At 49.4% G+C, this 18262-nt stretch overlaps 8 protein-coding genes across 8 annotated transcripts; 2 read left to right on the top strand and 6 right to left on the bottom strand.

Annotated features, from left to right (window-relative positions):
* Positions 1 to 415: 415 nt before the first annotated feature.
* On the bottom strand, positions 416 to 1892 carry N7506_001935 (uncharacterized protein; the record flags this gene model as incomplete). The annotated part of the gene is given in 2 exon segments (XM_056951231.1): positions 416 to 1173; positions 1184 to 1892. 2 exon segments carry the CDS (start codon positions 1890 to 1892, stop codon positions 416 to 418), a joined length of 1467 nt encoding a protein of 488 aa, XP_056817146.1.
* Positions 1893 to 2146: 254 nt separating this feature from the next.
* Positions 2147 to 3927, bottom strand: N7506_001934 (MFS transporter; the record flags this gene model as incomplete). The annotated part of the gene is made up of 4 exons (XM_056951230.1): positions 2147 to 2992; positions 3055 to 3478; positions 3526 to 3547; positions 3600 to 3927. The coding sequence occupies 4 exons, from the start codon at positions 3925 to 3927 to the stop codon at positions 2147 to 2149; spliced, it is 1620 nt and encodes a 539-aa protein (XP_056817145.1).
* Positions 3928 to 4627: 700 nt separating this feature from the next.
* On the bottom strand, positions 4628 to 7010 carry N7506_001933 (TTC39/IML2 family protein; the record flags this gene model as incomplete). Its single annotated transcript, XM_056951229.1, has 5 exons — positions 4628 to 5440; positions 5485 to 6539; positions 6596 to 6662; positions 6718 to 6794; positions 6935 to 7010. 5 exons carry the CDS (start codon positions 7008 to 7010, stop codon positions 4628 to 4630), a joined length of 2088 nt encoding a protein of 695 aa, XP_056817144.1.
* A 1131-nt stretch (positions 7011 to 8141) lies between these two features.
* N7506_001932 (ester cyclase) lies at positions 8142 to 8567 on the bottom strand (the record flags this gene model as incomplete). Its single annotated transcript, XM_056951228.1, has 1 exon — positions 8142 to 8567. The coding sequence occupies one exon, from the start codon at positions 8565 to 8567 to the stop codon at positions 8142 to 8144; it is 426 nt and encodes a 141-aa protein (XP_056817143.1).
* A 1793-nt stretch (positions 8568 to 10360) lies between these two features.
* On the top strand, positions 10361 to 10690 carry N7506_001931 (uncharacterized protein; the record flags this gene model as incomplete). Its single annotated transcript, XM_056951227.1, has 1 exon — positions 10361 to 10690. The coding sequence occupies one exon, from the start codon at positions 10361 to 10363 to the stop codon at positions 10688 to 10690; it is 330 nt and encodes a 109-aa protein (XP_056817142.1).
* A 1070-nt stretch (positions 10691 to 11760) lies between these two features.
* Positions 11761 to 14279, bottom strand: N7506_001930 (snoRNA-splicing protein PRP40; the record flags this gene model as incomplete). The annotated part of the gene is made up of 4 exons (XM_056951226.1): positions 11761 to 12774; positions 12825 to 13893; positions 13948 to 14096; positions 14148 to 14279. 4 exons carry the CDS (start codon positions 14277 to 14279, stop codon positions 11761 to 11763), a joined length of 2364 nt encoding a protein of 787 aa, XP_056817141.1.
* A 169-nt stretch (positions 14280 to 14448) lies between these two features.
* On the top strand, positions 14449 to 16344 carry N7506_001929 (TRAPP trafficking subunit Trs65 domain-containing protein; the record flags this gene model as incomplete). The annotated part of the gene is made up of 4 exons (XM_056951225.1): positions 14449 to 14623; positions 14680 to 14952; positions 15014 to 16127; positions 16179 to 16344. The coding sequence occupies 4 exons, from the start codon at positions 14449 to 14451 to the stop codon at positions 16342 to 16344; spliced, it is 1728 nt and encodes a 575-aa protein (XP_056817140.1).
* A 247-nt stretch (positions 16345 to 16591) lies between these two features.
* On the bottom strand, positions 16592 to 17473 carry N7506_001928 (zinc finger MYND domain-containing protein; the record flags this gene model as incomplete). Its single annotated transcript, XM_056951224.1, has 1 exon — positions 16592 to 17473. The coding sequence occupies one exon, from the start codon at positions 17471 to 17473 to the stop codon at positions 16592 to 16594; it is 882 nt and encodes a 293-aa protein (XP_056817139.1).
* Between the last annotated feature and the right edge of the window lie 789 nt (positions 17474 to 18262).

The raw sequence follows: 18262 nt of genomic DNA, 5'->3' as shown, positions 1-18262 counted from the left end.
TTTCATTCCTTTTGTGTGAATCGTATCAGAATTCTTTGTCTTTAACACACTCTCTACAATTTCGTACCCTGTCTATCTATCTTTGTTGACCTACACAATCGAACCTTGAAATTTGAAACCCATATCAGTATGCCTTAGTAGACTTCAGTGGCTTTTTCGCCTGCATAGACAAACACACCACAAACCCCATTAGAATGTGGCCTTGATAGTCACCCAAAACATTGAATCGTATGAACAAGATATGACTTTGGCATCCTCCCAGGGTTATGTCTACGTCCAATTCTGGCTTTGAATGCAGTATGTAAAAGGTGTCATTTGTCTACAATGGTTGCAACAATGTCGACTTGGAGGACTATGGAGGGACTCACAAGGACCAGAGAAATTACATGCGCTAACCTGGATACCTACCTTGACTTTACTCTCCCCATATCTCTCTCGGGGTAACCCCATAACAATTCTTAGTGTCTTGCCAAACCCCTTTACCCCCTTCCATGCCTCGAACCATACCCACCGTGATCTCGCTTACATTTAACGTACCTGCCAAATAATGCAAAGCAGTATTCCCATCTGAATCCTGTGCTTTGACGTCGATTCCTCCCCATTTCAACAAAAGCTCAATTGTGCCCTGCTGCGCAAGTTGCTGGAATTCCGTCATAGGACTCGGCTTCTTGTTCAAAGCCAGCTCCTCTGGGGTTGTTGTTAAAATATGACGTGGTCTTGGCCTAGCATGGAGTAACCATGATGTAGTCAATGCACGTACGCAATGTAAGCTCCTTGCAACGCTGGGATTTCGTCCAACGATTTGTTGTGCGGTCAAGGGCAATGAAGCGATGTGAAGAAGAGTATGTCCTAAGGCTGTCGTTCCTGCACTTTCAAGCCCACCTGGGATATAAGACGCCAGCCACAATAGAACATCTGGATTATGGTGTGCGGTCGCAATATGAAGGGGATGGATTTCAAAAACAGGCGTGCGTAGATTAGAGTTCAGCTGGGGATGAGATAAGAGGTCGACCAGGCATCGCTGTACCCCAGAGTCATTCAAATCACACCTTGCAATGGCAAAGGAGAGCGGCGGGAGAGCGGCGGTTGGGGTCACATACGAACGGTAGTTAGGAGAGTGTCCACATGTAAAGAGCAGATGGCGAAGCATGTTCTGCTGACCTGCTGCGATGGCTTCATGAACGGGCGAAGAAGTAGACATATGAGATTGACCAATCCTCATCTTGTATCTGAAATTGCTTCTCGTCCAAAGAGACATCATGAGTCCATGCAGACTCATCTGCACCAGCTTTACGGAGAATGTCAAATATCTCAATATCATCGACTTTGGCAGCGTGCTCGAGGGCTGTCAAAGGCTTGCGCATCCGCAATCTCTGTCCAGGGACATTTGGCTCGGTCCAAAATCGAGGAAAGCCTTGACTTCGTTCATGAAGTTCCGACTCGGTCAACGGACAGAGTTGGTAACTGATACCTTTTTGCAAGGCGTTTGCGAGTATAGTAGCTCGAGGCTTGCAGACCACAAAGCTGCTAGTGTCCTCTTTGAAGTGTCGACCGCGAATAAATCGCACTGAGTAGTCAGACTTACTGAAACGATCCATGCCGTTTGGGTCTGCTCCTGCCTTCAGTAAGACCCGAATGTTCTCCGGTAGATGAGCGTCGATGGCAGATATGATAGGTGACAGGAAAAAAGAGTATGCAGACCCACACGCAATGCCATCCGGCCCTAGGAGTTGTAGTCGGCGCTTTTCCCGTCCCGAGGCATTTGCACTAGCCACAGCATGTACCCCCAGTAGAGCTTCTAGCCTAGCTGGGTCCGGCTCCGCTGCTGCGAGGATGATCCCAGTGTCGCCATCTCCCTCACTGGAGAGATCCCACGTTGTAAGCTGGCGCATGGTGCGGGGAGAGCGAGAGTCCTAGGGCATTGGCGTTTGAGGAAAAGCGAGCAAACGGGGATGAAGGGCGAATATACTCCGTATAGGGTCACAAATATGATACTTATCAAACCACCAGAGGGTGAAGTCAGAGAGAAAGGGGAAAATGAGAGGCGGGGATGAATGTGAACCTCGTCGTCAAGCTACTTTTACCGATGACGCTAAACCCGTATTGGCAAGACTAACTCGAAAAGGTAATATGAATATTTACACTATCAGACAGACTCTTTCGACCACGTCCCGCGTGCCCGGATCTGTTTTCCGTATCTGTAGAACAAATAAGGGATAGGAATCAGTGCCACAGACAAGAAGCCCAAAATACTCGCAGCCCACGGCACACCCAAGTTGTGAAACATGGCCGACGTGAAAAGCGGGAAACAGCCCGCGAACACCGAGCGCAGGAACGTATTGGCCGCAACTGCGCTAGCAGAGAACCGCTGGAAGGTATCGATGAGATAGTTCAATGCCGCCTGGAAAATCGTAAAAAAGCCGAATCCCATCATCACAGCACCGATATTCGGCGCAATCCAATGGATATGTTTGGGGCTCGTCCAACCAAAGACGAACATTCCTCCTGCAAATAAGACGGAGCCAATCATCATTGGCGGGAGGCGAGCCTCAGGAACGGGTCGGTTGTTATTCGCTTTGAAGCGTTTGATGTAGAACTTTTGGTTTGCGAGATTGACGCAGGCGCCTAGTAGGATACCCACCAGGTATGCGAGGAATGGTAGGGCGCCGACGACTTGGTTCCAGCCTCTGATTTCTTGGAAAACAATTGGAAAGGCTGCTAGACTGAGGTAAAGGATGCCGTAGACGAAAGAGGCGTAGAGCGCGACTAGGAAGCAAATTGGCGTCGTGAGCAGTTGGAACGGGCGAATGAGGTATTTGTTTCCGATTTCCTTGAGTGTCACATCCCATTCTTCGTGACGTGCGTGTAAGGCCCAATTGCCGCTTTCAAAGCGCAGGCGCTGCGCTTTGTAGACCAGTAGAACTGGTGGATAGCTCTCGTCCACGAAGAGGAGATCCATGACTAGGAAGAACATCATCATTATACCAGTGATCTGTTCATGTCAGCCAGGCTTTCAAGTCAAACGGCTGTATCAAAAAGGGGCTCGCGACTCACGTATTCAGTCCAGCGCCACCCAAGGTCACTTTGGCAAATTGCACCTCCGGCAATAGGACCCAGAACGGGACCACCTACCACAGCCATGGCATAACCCACGATAGCGGCTCCTCTCTGTTCGGGTGTCCAGATGTCACTCAAAACGCCACCTGTGTTAGTGACGGGAGCCGAACCAAAGAACCCCGTGAAGAATCGAGTGATCATGATCGTCTGTACATCTTTTGCGGTAGCAGTGGCGAACGAAAAGATGGCTGCAAGAAAGTACGGCGGCAGCACAGCAGATTTCCGTCCATAGAGCTCGGAAAGAGGGGCCCAAATCAATGGGCCCAAGCCAAGTCCGAACAGTAATAGAGAAGTACCAAGTGTGGCTACTTCGCTGGAAATACCAAATTCCTCGCTAATTTGCGCTTGGCCAGTGGAGTACCTATGACAATTAGTTTCATGTCTTTCGATCATAGTGTAGACACATACACAGAACTTGCCCACGTTGCACCTGAGATTTGATTAGCAACATTCAATAATCCGATATCAAGAACCATACATACCCATAGTAGTCAATCCGTATAATAACGTTGTAATAGCCTTCTTCCTAAAACTCCAATTCAAAGGCCGATACGGGTCATCCGGCCCTTCAAAGTCAACAATGACATCAGGGCTCGTTTTCGTGTGCGTAAGCGGGTGAGTGAATTTCGCAGTCTGCCCAGGTTCACGACTCCGAATGCGCGATACTACCGAATGCGTGCGCTGCTCGAATACCGATAGCCCAGAGGCAGTGGTGCTTTGCTTGCGAAGTGAAGGCGTTCCAACGCTGTGATATGATTCAATCTCATCACCTGATGTGTCATTATAGTCATGTTCCGTTCGTTCGGCCATGTCTTGGCAGTATAACCCGGGGTAGTCCGGGGAAAGATGCTCAAATCGCTCGATGTCGCAAGAGATGCAGGATATGGCTGAAGATGGAGATTTCTTAATAGCGGCTAAAGAGATTTCCGTCGGAGATAAGAGCGGGGTGGACGAAAGGGGAATCGCAGTGGATATCGCAATGCAATTTAAGCTGCCAGAGCTTTTGGAATCCGGAGGGACCCTCTTTCTTTTATTCAAGCTTTTCGTCGGAGGTCCGATGGCAACGCCGAAGCCGTCCTATCCGAAGTGGGGCACGTCAGGGCTGGTCGGCGTGTGTGCCAATGAGAACTGCGAGAAAATGTCTGGTTTTTTGGCTGAAGAACCTCGGTGTTAGGGCTGAAAGTCCTTTCTCGGTAGATATGGGATATCGAAAGGCCGATGCCGAGAGCTGCTGGCGCGTTTCTGGAGCATCTCGGCCGTGATGTCAAGATGCCGATAAAAGTGGAGCTCCGTCTTGCTCGCGACGATCAAGTTTCAACGGTTCTGTCCGTCTCATACAAGAACCTTGTTGGCTATGTTGGATGCAGAAATAAAAATTCGACGTGAGGAAAATGATTGTATTCTCATATCACATGACCGTGTCAAGCAAAAAAAAAAAAGGAACCGAACTTCGTTGAATGTCTAGATGAAATCTACTTTATGCATATGGTACAAGGCAAATTTGCCCGACCTAGGCTGCGGGATGCGCACTCTCCCATTTGTTGACAGCCTCCAACGCTGCAGTGACCTTGAGCCCAATACGGGCGTCCAGCTCGTAGCTCTCCCAGCTAGCAGCGTGCTCCAGGCATTCTCTGCACTCGCGAACCTGCTTCCTCTCACTCTCCGTATTCTCCGATCCAGCAGGTGTCTTTTCAGAGCCCCCGTGTAGTTTTTGGTATGTGGGCCTCTCCATCCAGTAGTTCGCCGCCATCTCGAAGTATGCAGCGGGGAGAACCCAATTATCCTTCAGTTGACCCTTGAACGTTGCCTTTTCGTTATTGAGGACGTTGGCCGCCAAGGTCTCCTTCGCCTCGCCGAACCGGTTCAGCGACCGAAGCACCGCAGCGCGAAGTAATTCCAAAATGGCTTTTTCTTCGGGCCCTTCGCGAGACCAGGTTTTGTTGGCTTCGCTTTCGCACCATTCAAGTCGAGTCAGTGATTCTTCGAGCTGTTGATCGGTCATACGGCTGTAGCCGTTCCAGAAGAAGATCATTTCTTCGATTGGGTCGATGCCGATTGCGTCCACGAGAGGAACGTCCCATGCTTTGGCGCGGGCCTCCCATTTGGCAATTTTCCGGGTGACGAACGTGTCGAATGGGAGTTGGCGGGCCATGAACTTCTTAGTGCCTGCAAATCCGGGTGCTTTGCGGATGTACATGGTAGCTTTGGCGGCATGCGCTTCGGCGCGTTTGGGGTCATTGAGAGATTGACGATAAAGAACGACATGGCAGGATCCGGCAATGTAGTAGTACAGCGAGCGGGACCAAGAGTTGAGATCAACGCACTGGAGAATCAGTTTTGTTCGTGGATATCTAGTGGGAAACTCACCTCGATGAAGGCTTGTGCACAGACATCGTATCTGTGCAGGAAGAGTGCATTCAAACTCTTTTCGAATATGCAAAGGGCTTCGACTTGTTTGAGAGGACTCTTGTTGCCCGAAGACACCAATTCCAACGCTCCATCCAGATTCTTGTTTGCGCCCATCATTCGGGATTCCTCTAACAGCCACAATCGACTGTTGGGGAATCTAGATCTCATTTCCGCCAGCAAAGCAGCCAGCTGCTCCTGTGGATATCCCTCGACATCTCCATCGCCAAGTGTAGGGTCTGGCATGATATCGCAGTAACGAACAAAACCGTTGTAGTATCCCAGTAAGGCCAAGGCGGCCATTGCGCCAATCAGGTTATGGAACTTGCTGGCTTGCCAGAGCATCCTCAATCCTCGCTGCTTGTCGCCATGGAAGCCGATGATTGAGAGAAGCTTGCTGAACGCCGGGGGAACCATGGAAATCAACAGAAGCAAGATACCAAAGCAAAAGTTCGCCCCGGAATGCACGAAGATATCGATCTCGTTTTTGAAAATGTCAGAGTCGGGATCGTGATGAATGTGTTTGGGGGTAGATGCACCTGCTGAGGCTGAAGCAGGAGGAGACATCGCGCCTGGGGACACAGACAGGTCGTTCATTGATGCATTGAGCTCCGTTTGCTCAACGGTCGTTGTTTTCTTCTTTTTCGACGACAAGCTGGAAGCTTCCGAGTTCGTGTCCGGGCATTCAGCCGTCGAGCTGGCAAGGTCGCTGGCGGTGGGCAAAAGAACCTTGTTCGGGTCATTCGACTCCATGAATTTCTCTTCCATTTTTAAAATGGCGTCCAGCGTGATGTAGGCTTTTCTCAGCCTGTAAAATGCTTTGATGCTTTCTGTCAAGCTTTCGTTCAACACTCCCACCACTGCACTCATCAACTGAGCAATTGCTTGGCATAATGCATACTCAGAGCCAGCGGTGTAGATATCTGAGTGGAAAGCATTTGGATCATGGGCATTCTGCTGTGCTCTGGTTTGATCACTGGCTGCGCTGGTTTCTGCTTCGTAGAGGCGCTCGGATGCTGCGAGAACATCAGAATGATTGGCTTAGCGAGTTAGAACCAAGAAGTGCATGTACCTTGTCGCATGATCTCCTGTTCGAAGCCCAATGTCGCTCGAACAAATGCAACCACACCTTTGCCCACCTATAGCCGCCCAAAAGTCAGCGGGGCTACGTCATCCGCGATGACGATCACTTACATTGTGAAACGACGAGGACCCCGTGGAGAGGCCATTTTCAGCCCCATCAACATCGTCGTTTAGAATCAGTGTCGCCGCTGCGGTGGTGTTAGTACCCTCGTCAACCGAGTGGTTGGGCCTACACACCAGTCATCGCTTGCACCACTACGGAGCCCCGCGGTCAGCATTCCGGGTGTTCCGTAATCTTAGATCTTCCAGCGATCGTCAAAACACTCACAATCTTTCAGTTCGGCCGACGAGTCCACAGACTGCGCCGACTTCTTCCCATACAGCCAGGAGCCGACTCGCAACATGATGGGCACCTGTAGCGAATGTAGAAGTTGAAACGAGATGCTATTTCATGTCAAAGCCGGAGTGCCGGGTTGAGAGAGCGACGGATCGGGAAGAATGTGGATAGCACACAGACTTCCGGAATCATCCCAACACCAATGTCAGAGAATCTCTAGAGTTGCAGACTACTGAGCCTAGGGCATGGAATAGTGGGATGTGAATGTGTGAAGAGGGAAGAAGTCTGGAACGACTTTGGACCCCGTTAGGTCACGTGACCTCTGCCTGATCTCCAACGGTAAGCAGACAAGTCGCCTAGTCGACCTTAGAGAATGAGAGAATGATTTTCAAGCTCTTGCACAAACTCAAAGAACAAATACCAGTGTGTGTTTGGTGTTTGGTGCCTCAAAGGGCGAGCGTGAGGTGAAACCGGAAGCGGGCCAATTAGTGTAGTTCATACTTATGCTGGATCTTCGGCAGTCACCTCCGCATTATCCGCACATAAAACATAAAAACATAAAACATAAAACATATTTACCGGGTAATGTTTGGCATTCAAGACCTTTCCTCTCTTTAGTGCTCACCTGGGCACCTCTTACCGTTTTTGGATCTCAGAGTAACATTTTGCACGCCTCTGAACACTTTGACCACTTCCTTTGACCATCTAATCAATCATGTCTTTGAAGCTGAAAGCTTCGTCCTGGAGACTAAATTGTCTCATGCCAGTGCCAGTTTTAGGGAGCCAGGGATCATCGTCTTTATAAAGTTCGCTTACATGTAGCCTTACTTCAGAAGTTTCGATCCTCTTATCCTTGTTTGTCAAACATATGGCTTGCTGCCATTGAACCTTGTCATACGACAACCCTGTTTCGATATTTCCGCCTTGATTATCTTCCAAAGTTATGTTTGACAAATCTTAGTTTATGGGTTCTTCCAGGCGCAAGACAATTATTAGGAGGAATTCAGCTTGCCACTTAGCACCAGATTGGGCGAAGTCCCACGACACCAAACTGTTCTATATGCTGTAGTACTTGTCAAGGTCTAATCACAGAATAACATTCGATTGCACTAGTCATTATCAATAAGTCAACTGTAAATTTCGAACCATACACATCGCAACCCTGGATTGTTCTCAACTCATGCTAGATATCGCCTTCCTATTGAGCTCCCGGGGGCTTCAAAGCACCAATTTGCATCATGATCGCAAAAATATCAGGCAGCCCTGTCTCATCCAAAATCTTTCCATCTACAAATCGATAGATGTTCATAGCACGAGCCTGAATTTTCTTTCCAGTGGCGGGAACACCAAAGAATTCGCCATCATGAGTTCCACGCAGAGTAAAGCTCGCAACTACTCTGTCCCCTTCGATAACGGTGTCATCGAGACTCCACTGAACATCGGAGAAGGCAGAACGCATCATCCCGAGGATCTGCATATACCCAGCAAATCCTTCCAAGGGGGCTTCTTGGAATGGAACGTGGAATCTTGCTGATTCAGAGACCACTGCCCGTCCAATGGTCTCGTCAGCTGAGTTGATGAACTCAACAAATCGTTGCATGTGTTGAAGAAGAGGGCTAGGCATTTTTGATACTTTGGTCATAATTATTACGTAGCTTTGTTGTTGGAAGCTAAATGCAATGTTGACTTACACAGTGATTCCGGTTGGACAAAACACAGTGAATGTATGTGGATCAATATCGAGTTTGTGATCTTTCTGCTTGATGGAGAACTGTGGAGACCGATCAAATGTTAGTATGCATGAACTTGAAACTTCCACATGTCAAACAGATAGAGAGAAAACTATACTTTACCTTCCGCAGAACTTACGAAAGAATACTTGGTCTAAAATTGGATCTACTCACGGGAAATTAAGCCTATTTATACTTACCTTTTCGTATAATACAGATTTATGATTCAACATGTCAAAAAGTTAAACTTCGTGTTTGGCATCTTTGCACATTTTGCATTCACGCCACATTACTGCAAAAACGGTCTCGGGATTTCCGAGATCTACGTTTGGTGCATTTGCATTGCTTGCAAACTATTGGAATTAAAGGTAACTGGGCCGGTCTAACCTGGAATTGGGGGACCCTTGTTCCGTCGGATGAGTTGGATCTGGGAAATGTACGAGAAAATGTTTGCAATGCCACTGTAACTTGTAAACAGTATAGCCTACGGAGTAGTTGAGGCATGCGGGTTGGCCTTTTGGGGCTGGTGTTATCCAGCATTTCAGCAAACCAACCACACACTAGGATTATAGAGCCTTGCTTGGGCTGTTCTGACCATAGTCAGGATTGAACAAGAGATATCTCGAGACTTGCTTGAACCTTGAAAAACCCTTTACTATTTTCAATCCAAATCGAAAATCGAAAAAAAAAATCATGATGCCATTTTTCAACGTGAAGATTCCAGCCTCTCATAACCTAGGTCACAACAGTGTCGACGTATCACGCATGCGCTTCAGCTGGTGTGATAAGAGCTACTGTACGGAGTAATTTGTACTCCGTAAACATCATGTATTTATTATGTTCGCTATTTGCTGATAGTCAATCCATGGATCCCCATGTGGTCACTCCCAGCACTCATTGTCTAGTGTGTATGCCAATGATTTGAAAATCAACTGACCACACATGGCCTTCGATTTTGATTTGTTGCTAAATAACCGGCAATCTAATGAATAGATTATATAGAAATGGCATCAAGGGCAAATTAATTAGGTAATATGTCTTGTTGTTAGCGCAATAGCTTAAATTGTTCATACTTTGATTGATATTTAATCACCTTTTTACTATGCGCCTCGGCATTTGAGAAAACCCTCAACTTTGAGCTGAGAGTTCTAAGATCCAAAAAAAAGTATTAAGCTTCATTGAGGCCAGCTGTCTTTTTGTAACATAAGCAAGTTCCAAGGTAACAGCTAGAGCTACCACGAATTGCCTTTTGAAGTGGTCCAACGAGCAATGAACACTTATATCTTTTGACCATGTTGCCAAATACAAGCTAGCTTCATAGGAATTTGTAGACATCAAAATAAATACTGTATCCACGGATTGCAAGACCTTTTGGTCTTCTAGCCTCTGTCTAGTATATCACGTTGACGATAGATACTTTTGTTGTGATTGTAATCTGTGTATGTGGTCTATATAAAGCCCCTGATTCTAGACTCTGTTGACTTCAGGATTTACCCTATGCTCCCTTTCCATCAACCTGGACACCAGTAAGCTTCCAAGGCTCCTCTATACCACTTCCAAGCCAACAATCAGTATCTACCTCTGTAAGCCTGATGTCACCAACTGGGCGTTATTGACAGACATCCTGCTAAACCGAGCCCTTTGCTCAGATCGCCAGCCACGACCATTTGCTTTGCCTTCCGCAAAAATGGTATCTTCCATGGCTATGCTCCACCTCGTGCTTACTCTCGCCCCTTACGTGCCTGGCTGGCCTTTCTTGCAAGAGTGGCCTTCCAAGTTTGGCTGGCCTTTCGGGTCTAGAGAGCCATTCGAGGGTGATGGGTTAATTGAATATGGGAAATGTCAGGCAGGATGTGCTACCCTTGTTATGGCATGTTACGCGGGCGAGGGTGCCGCCTGGGGTGACACTTTGGGTAAAACTGCTCCTCCTCCCGTCAAGACTTGTAACTCGAACTTTGGAGATTGCCAGGCTGAGTGTGCTCAGAGGTGGCTATGGCCAACCTCCAGCGCCAGATGATGTCGCATTCAACAGCCGATGTCAGATCAGTGCCCCGGGATGTTTCAGACCAGGAAGACGGATCCAATCGATAAAGCAACTAGCTTGTGGCGGGATGTCGAGAATGCCAGAAAAAAGATGGGACCAGAAGAATAGGAACAAAGATCTGATGCATCAATGCTCGAATTGAAACTTCCATGGTTCAGCTTGTACACCACTCCACTGGTTCGATTGCTGGAATCACTCAACTGTATTGTATTGATCGTTAACAACACTGGGTCTGATCGGTGCACAGCGTTTTGCAATTCAATTGGATATTAAAACTGTAGCAACTTCTGGTAATGTAATCATCAACAGATCACTTGGGCTCAAACGATATCAGTATGTCAATAGTCTAGGCTTCAATCATCATGGTGAACTAATCTGGCTTGAGTCAGAGTGAAGCTTGTCTTTCATGGCGAAGAATTACACTGTGACCGCATGGAGTTCTGTGGCGTACAGCTGTCCAAAAAGGCAGTTTGTCAGGCCATGTAGAGTAGGAAACCAAAGTGACAGAGAAGTAAGATGGAGGGTTCCGAGAAGGGTCAATGATATGTGTTAAAACTACCTAGTGAAGTAGGAAGAGCGCGCTGGCGGTCTGACATCGCAGACAAGACGACGGGGGTGCTCAGTGCTCGGCGGGAATAGGGAGGCATGCAAAGCCCTAGAGCGGCCCGATTAGGAAGTAGATGCTGTTTTGCCAGAGAGGTGTAGAATGCTTGGATTGCTATGCTATGAAAACGGGGCTAGAAATAGCCCAGGGGTGCCTAAGGCACAGGTGGGAGCGGTGCGGTTTCCCCACTACACTAGGTAGTATCTGAATATATGGCCAAGGGGTGAGGTACCAGGAATGCACTCCTGTCGGAGTTAGGTTAGCTCAGGCGAGATGACCTCCAGTGCTTTTGAAAGCAACAACTAATCCGCGTTCTGGATACAGAAGGTAATTAATATTGTCCTAGGAGAACAAATCATATTGCAATGTAGAATGAGCTGGTTATCCTAATCGTACAGGACAGAGAATACTTGCATAAATCCAAGTCTGAAATCCCCGTTCACTCTTCTTCTTCGATCTCTCCTTCTTCGCTACCGGAATGCATAGCCTTTTCGTCCTTCTTGGTATCCTCTTCTTCTTCTGGGATGGCAGAGCGTTCGCGCCGGGGAGCCCGGCCCTTGCTGCGGTCTCGCTCGCGGCTATCACGTCGGTACCGCTTCGCGGAGCGGCTTGCCACACTTTCAGCATCACTGTCACGACGGCGACGGCGGTCCCCACTGGCAACACTGCGAGTATCACCAGCACCGCTACCTCCACCACCGCCATAATCAAGTTCGTCGCGACTTCCGCGGGGATCTCCTCGGGTTCGGTACAAGCGTTCACGCTCGTCCTCACGGCGGTCTCCGTCCCTGCCGGAACGGGGGCCGCGATCAAAGTCGCGATCCCGGCTGCGGTAACGGTCCCGGTCTGAGCGCTCGTCACGGCGATCACGAGAGGGAGAGATACCGCTGACCTTGCGGTAAGTGCGCTCGCGGTCTGCCTGCGCCTTGCGGCGATCGGCTTCGTAAGCGTCGGTTTCAGGGGTACGACTGACTCGACTGCTGTGTCCACGGCGTTCTCCACGACCGCTGCGGTAGTCGCGATCACCGCGGTCATAGTCACGTCGGCCACCACGGCTCTGGGAATGAAGTTCGCGGTCCTTCTCTGCATCTTCGTCTCTTTCCTTCATGCGGCGAATCGCCTTTTCGAAAGCAGACTCACGGAGTTCATCCGATTCGAGGTCCTTGTACTCGTCGTACTTTTCGAGACGGGGTTGGACCTCAGCCCAGGTATCGGTGACTCGCACGGGCGGCTCGAGGCGCTTGATGCGTGACCGCAGGGCGTCGACTGCGCGGCGCTGATGACGATCAGCAGCATGCTTCTCATCTTCATCGCGCCGAATTGCTTTGTTTTGGATGCGCTCGAAGAGTAGGTTCAGAATATCGGGATCAATCTTTGAAGTACGGCGGTCTGCGGATACCACAGTGTTGAATTCGTCAAAGGTAGTCGCAGCGGTGACTTCGAAACGTTTGTCCTAATAAAGTTAGTATATCGGAAAAGGACTGCGAACAAAGCGAAACTCACATCGAGAACATCGAGCACATCGTTTCGGGGTCCACGCAAACTGCGCTCCTCTTCTTCAACAACGTCCCAGAACAGATCAAGAGGCGAGGATCCAGGCTGGCCCAAGATTCCATGGTATCTAGGATCATCCTTGATGATAGGGCAAACGTTCATCCACTTAGATCCTGCCTTGATCTTACCCTGAGACCTCAACTCCTTGAGAAGCGCAACAAATTGCTCGCGGTGCTTTCGCTCCTTTCTGGCTCTGGCTGCCTTATGTTGCTGGCGAGCATCGTTGAAGGCCCGCTCCAAGGTCTTAATATGATCTTCAAAGGCAGTCAGAACATCGCTCTTAGTCAGAGATTTGAACTTCTCATCGCTCTGGAACTTGTTGTGTGCATGGATCATCTCGTTGGCTTCGGCCCAACGAGTGTAGGGCTCGAGGTTGAGTGAACCCAAAATGTCTACCAGCTCGTCCAAAGCAGCCTTGCGCCTCACGGCCTCCTGGTCAATGTGGGCCTTCTTGAGGGAGATAATGTACTCATCGAAAAGCTGACGTCTCTCTTCTTCCTCATTCGTGGATCTGAAAGTGGTCTCTCCCTCGATGATAGGACGAATGGTCTTCCAACGACTGTAGTGCTTAATTTCAGGGTGGCGCTTCAGCATGGTGTTGAAATCTGCGCGCAGCTTAGCGAATCGTTCCTTCGCTCGATCCTTTTCCTGCATGCGCACCTCGACCACATATTTCTCAAAGGCGGACTTGCGGTCGCGGGGGTCCTTTAGCGCGCGGTATTGCGGGTCTTTAATGGTGGCGCGCATTGTTTCCTCCCAGGTCCAGTTGGGCTGGACATTGTGTCGCTTGAGCAACTTCATGAAGGCGCTTTCTGCCTCCTCGAGGGATTGGTAATCGGGGTCGTTTTGGGACTTGAAGTCTGGGGCAGCTGCCATACTGCTGGCTTCATACGATCCATACCCACCTCGGCGGTCATTGTATCCTCGGTCACCGCGGTCTCCACGGTCAAAGTCTTCACGGTCACGGTGATGGGATTGAGGCGGGAAAGACGTGCCACCAGCAACGAAAGATGGGGCGCTAAGTCAGAATTAGTTTTGTGGTCATTCAGGAAGAGGGATAGACTAACGCGACGGGGGTGGGATTGCTGCGGGTGCCTGCGCAAGCGCTTCCTTGTAAACTTCCGGAATCTCCCAAGTACTCTGCTTGTTTTCGGTGTTATACCAGTACTTGCGCCCAGCATCAGTGGTATATTCCTTCCAGGGTTGATTTGCCAGCGCAAGCTAGGAAGATGTCAGTAGAGCTCATGATGATCAGAAGATTTTGGTACGGACCTCAACTGGAGTCATCAATTCTTGGGGCTTAGTCCACTGGGTGGCCTTTGTCTGCACATTGTAGTAGTATGCACGGCCTTCGGCATTGCGTGCCTCTTGCCAAATGGCAGGAACTGAGCCGTTAGGATCCATTGTGACGGGTGGTGCTCGAGAAAGACGAGGGAAATCGGAGCTGCGATTGCTCCGCAGATCTCCCATTCTGCGCTTAAGGCCTCTTCCGTCGGCCGTATCAACTACTTATCGGTTATCTCCTGAAACAAGCTACGTCTTTTGTTGACTTCCCATGCGACCTTTTGTCGCAATGCCTGGTTTGGAGATTCCAGGTGAGTTCCTGCGCCATGCTGTTCTTGACACAGTTGTGCCCCATGCGCCTGCCTTTGACATCGAAGGCGCCCTGAGCTCGGCCCTGGAGGGCGGAGCTGATGATCTCCCCTCCGTGCTCTCGTCAATTCCTCAACGGACACAATTATTTTATGGTAAGTTGTCTCGCTGGCTCAACGGGGTGTGTCTCTTACTCATGGATAGCTGCTAGATGAATTTCTTCCCGTGCGCATTGTTCTGAGACTCTCTGATTGCTCTGAAGCCGTTCTGAAGCATTACCTACCGCGCCTGGAAGTCAGGTTGGATGTCTTTGCTGTCGACCCAGCAGAATCGGTTGGTGAAAACCCTACGCCAACTCGGGACATTATATTTTCGGGTGTTGTTGGTGGAGACGAGGATCCCATAGTTGTCTTCAATGAGTTTGAAGGCGACGAAGGGAGTGGAAACCATGTTTACCTTGTTTGGAACATTGAGACTACACTAAGTGAGTTGGGAAAACAGTTGAAGCCAGATCGTGGACAATGGGATCACTAATCTGGAAATAGAACGTCCTCGCATCCGAATTCAACACCCGTCCCTTTTATTCATTGCCTCTGCCAGCCTGAACCCGTCTGATGGCATCAATCAAGATGATTCGGAAGATGACTATCTTCCCTCACTTATCCCTGCATCGACGAACATGCTTCAACCCTTATCCGGCGACAAATCTCTCAATCACAAAGAACCATTTCTTCCAGCTTCCAGGCTTCTACGGGTCGTTCCAACGACCTACGACGAGGAGCCTATCTACAACATACAGCAACAACATGGCCACCCTTTTCGTGTCGTACCTGCCGCGAGTGCTAGAATTCGATACTCTCGACTGAACTCCTACACTGGCGTCCCTCTGACGGCTGCAAGCTTAGACTTCGAGGTCACCCCTTATCTTACTAGCGAGGTTTCATTCAACAAGGCGGATGTTCAACTGTCAGAAGGAACGATTGAGTCAATGTCAGATGCACCGGGTCTTGCTCTGCCACTTGTATGCCGTCCCAGAGATGATGTCACACTCATGTACAAACTCACGCCAGAATATGGCCCTGAGACCAACCCATCATCGACTGCCATAGTGAGCACGCTGGCGATATCCCTCGAGGCAACAATTTTGGTTGACGATGACTGCCAACCACGGATTTCCATGCAATGGAAGACAAATGTCGATTTCTCAGTCGCCCTCAATCCTACGTTTGGGGGACCTAGCCCAGCGCTGCAACGGACTAACCGCCCCACCAATCTGTCTGTTTCAACTCAAGGGGGTATTCCAGCGCCTTCTAACAGGAGTTCACTCCGCGAACGAGCATACTCTGTCACAGATGTGGGAGTCACCATCTCCTTCACTGGGCCCGTACGTGTACAGGTTGGCACTGCCTTCTCCTGGAGCGTATTTATTGTCAATCGGTCCAACATGCCTCGCAAGTTTGCTTTGATCGCTATTCCACGACGGAAACGCGTAGACCCACGCGGACATGTCGCGCGACCTTCGTCTTCCTCTATCACCAGTCGGAAAGAAGACCAAGTAGCGGAGGCTGTTACTGATGACAATATCGTCCATGCTAGGCAAAAGAGCGTTGCTGGACAAGAGGTTGAGTTGATCAGCTTGAGTACAGATATCCGTGTCGGGTAAGCTTCTCTTTCCCCCTGCCTTGGTTCTCAATCTAACATATGGACTAGTCCTCTTCTACCAGGAACCTGCCACTCAACAGAAATCAAACTCCTCCCCTTGGCCACAGGCCCGCTTCACTTAGAAGCAATCCGGTTGGTGGATGTGAACACGAACGAAACGACCGACATTCGAGATCTTCCGGATATACTCGCGGATGATCAGCCACGCTCTTGAGTAACACCTACTACCTTGTACATACTATATATGAAAAGAAATGACCGTCTGCACTCTCGCTTTGGGCGTAAGCTTGAAACTATAGCCGAGTCACGCTTGCTACACACCTACATTATCGATGGACGACTTGATATTAGCCTATTGATTCATTATGGACATTGCAAAGTCTAGCACACGCTTATTCGGTAAGGATGCCTCAATGTAAAACAAAAGCAACCCGAAATTCATTAATGGTCGCCACTTGCATTCATTCAGCCGTGCCACGGCGGCTCTCACGTGCATCTCGACTCTTCGGCACTGGAATAGGTCGATCCCCATCTTTGATGGCTTGCAGGAAATTCTCCATCAGCTCGGCTCGCTCCATCTCCATGTAGTAATTCAGAAACGAGAGAGAGCTGCCCCCGCCCGGAACCGGTCCATAGACATACTCATTGAAGATCCGGAACTGAATCGCAATGGATGGAGTCCCATAGCGCTCAAAAAGCTGAATCATCTTCACGGGACGCTCCGACTCTTTCCAATTCTCCTCACTGTGGCCGAACTCAATGCATTCATTTTCCTTCTCGGTTGTCCACCAGCCAGGTAGGCATTTCTTCCGATGCGCTTCTCTCAAAAACCGACGAACAAGCAGTTTCGAAGCTTCCTCCTGTGATGTTTTCATCATATCCAGCAGGCTACGTGCAGCCATCCCCTCGTCATCCCATGTCCGGACCCGGATCGCATCGAAAAGCAGCTTGAAACAATCTTTCTCGGTTCGGCCGTGCAGCCATCTCTTGACGTACAAGCGAGTGAAGGGAGTGGGGAGGTTGACGTCGAGGCCTGGTGCTACGACGGGTCCTCTTGGATCAGCCCTCACATGTGCATGTGCTGCTGCGGACGTGTTGGGGGTTTCACTGGGTAGGCTTTGGGAGCTCAGGGTAGTGGTAGCCAGGGTAGTTGCTTGGACATATTGGCGACAGGTCTTTTTGTGACTTTTCCAGTCCGCCTTCTGGCAGGCACGGGAGCAATATCGGGATGCTTTGCAACGGCTGCATTGCTTCATTGGGACGCCGAGCTCTTCATCGACTCCGCACTTGCGACAGGTTCGGCCTGTCACTCCGTTGAAATGATCGAATTGAGGACTTGGCATTGTGGGTAGGGTGTGGTTGTCAGCTGCGAGTATGTTAGCTTTGGCCGGGACGGGACAAGCACACAGACTGATCACCAGTCGAATGCTCGTCATTTGGGTTGTCCTTACTGGTGATCAAGATTGTGCGTCTTATGCTCGAGATTCTGGACTAGGACTCTTCGTGTGGCTAGTTCCAGTGAGAGGCACGCGAGATTGATCGAAGCATGAAAAACTCCGTGTCTCAAGCAAGAGTAAGAAAGAGAAGAGAAAGAGAAGAGAAAGAGAAGAGTAAGAGAAGAGAAAGAGAAGAGTAAGAGAAGAGAAAGAGAAGAGTAAGAGAAGAGAAAGAGAAGAGTAAGAAAGAGGAAAGAGTTTGGCAGCAGGAGCCTCGTGATAAGAGAAAGGCTGAGAAGGAAAGGCTGAGAAAGAAAGGTGAAATGGGCCACCCCGTTGCTTATCCCCGGGGCCAGATAGAACGGTGGGCGACGTGAAGCCTCACAGGGCAGGAGCATGCTGGGCTCGCACCTGCTCCCGGCAGACAACAGAAAGCGAAACTTGGAAGGGCCACACCATCAAAGATCTGGACAATCTGGGAAGTCTTGGAATTTGACAACAGCAGTGTTGAAGCAAGCCTGTGTGGGATATATTCTAGGATTACAAGCTTCACATCTGATATACGGAAATGAGTCTACAGAAGGTTGTTTATATGCCAAAAAATAATCATGTAAACGTCTACGGGTACATGACTCTCATAGCTTCAAAGTAGCCTTACTTAGGTAGAAGCCTTGGGGGCATACATAAGTAAGTTTT

Source organism: Penicillium brevicompactum (genome assembly GCF_028827555.1).
Source record: "Penicillium brevicompactum strain IBT 35665 chromosome Unknown utg000001l_segment0_segment0, whole genome shotgun sequence".
Classification (NCBI taxonomy): domain Eukaryota; kingdom Fungi; phylum Ascomycota; class Eurotiomycetes; order Eurotiales; family Aspergillaceae; genus Penicillium; species Penicillium brevicompactum.
Note: the sequence above shows the minus strand (reverse complement) of the source record. Positions and strands in the feature narration are given on the sequence as shown.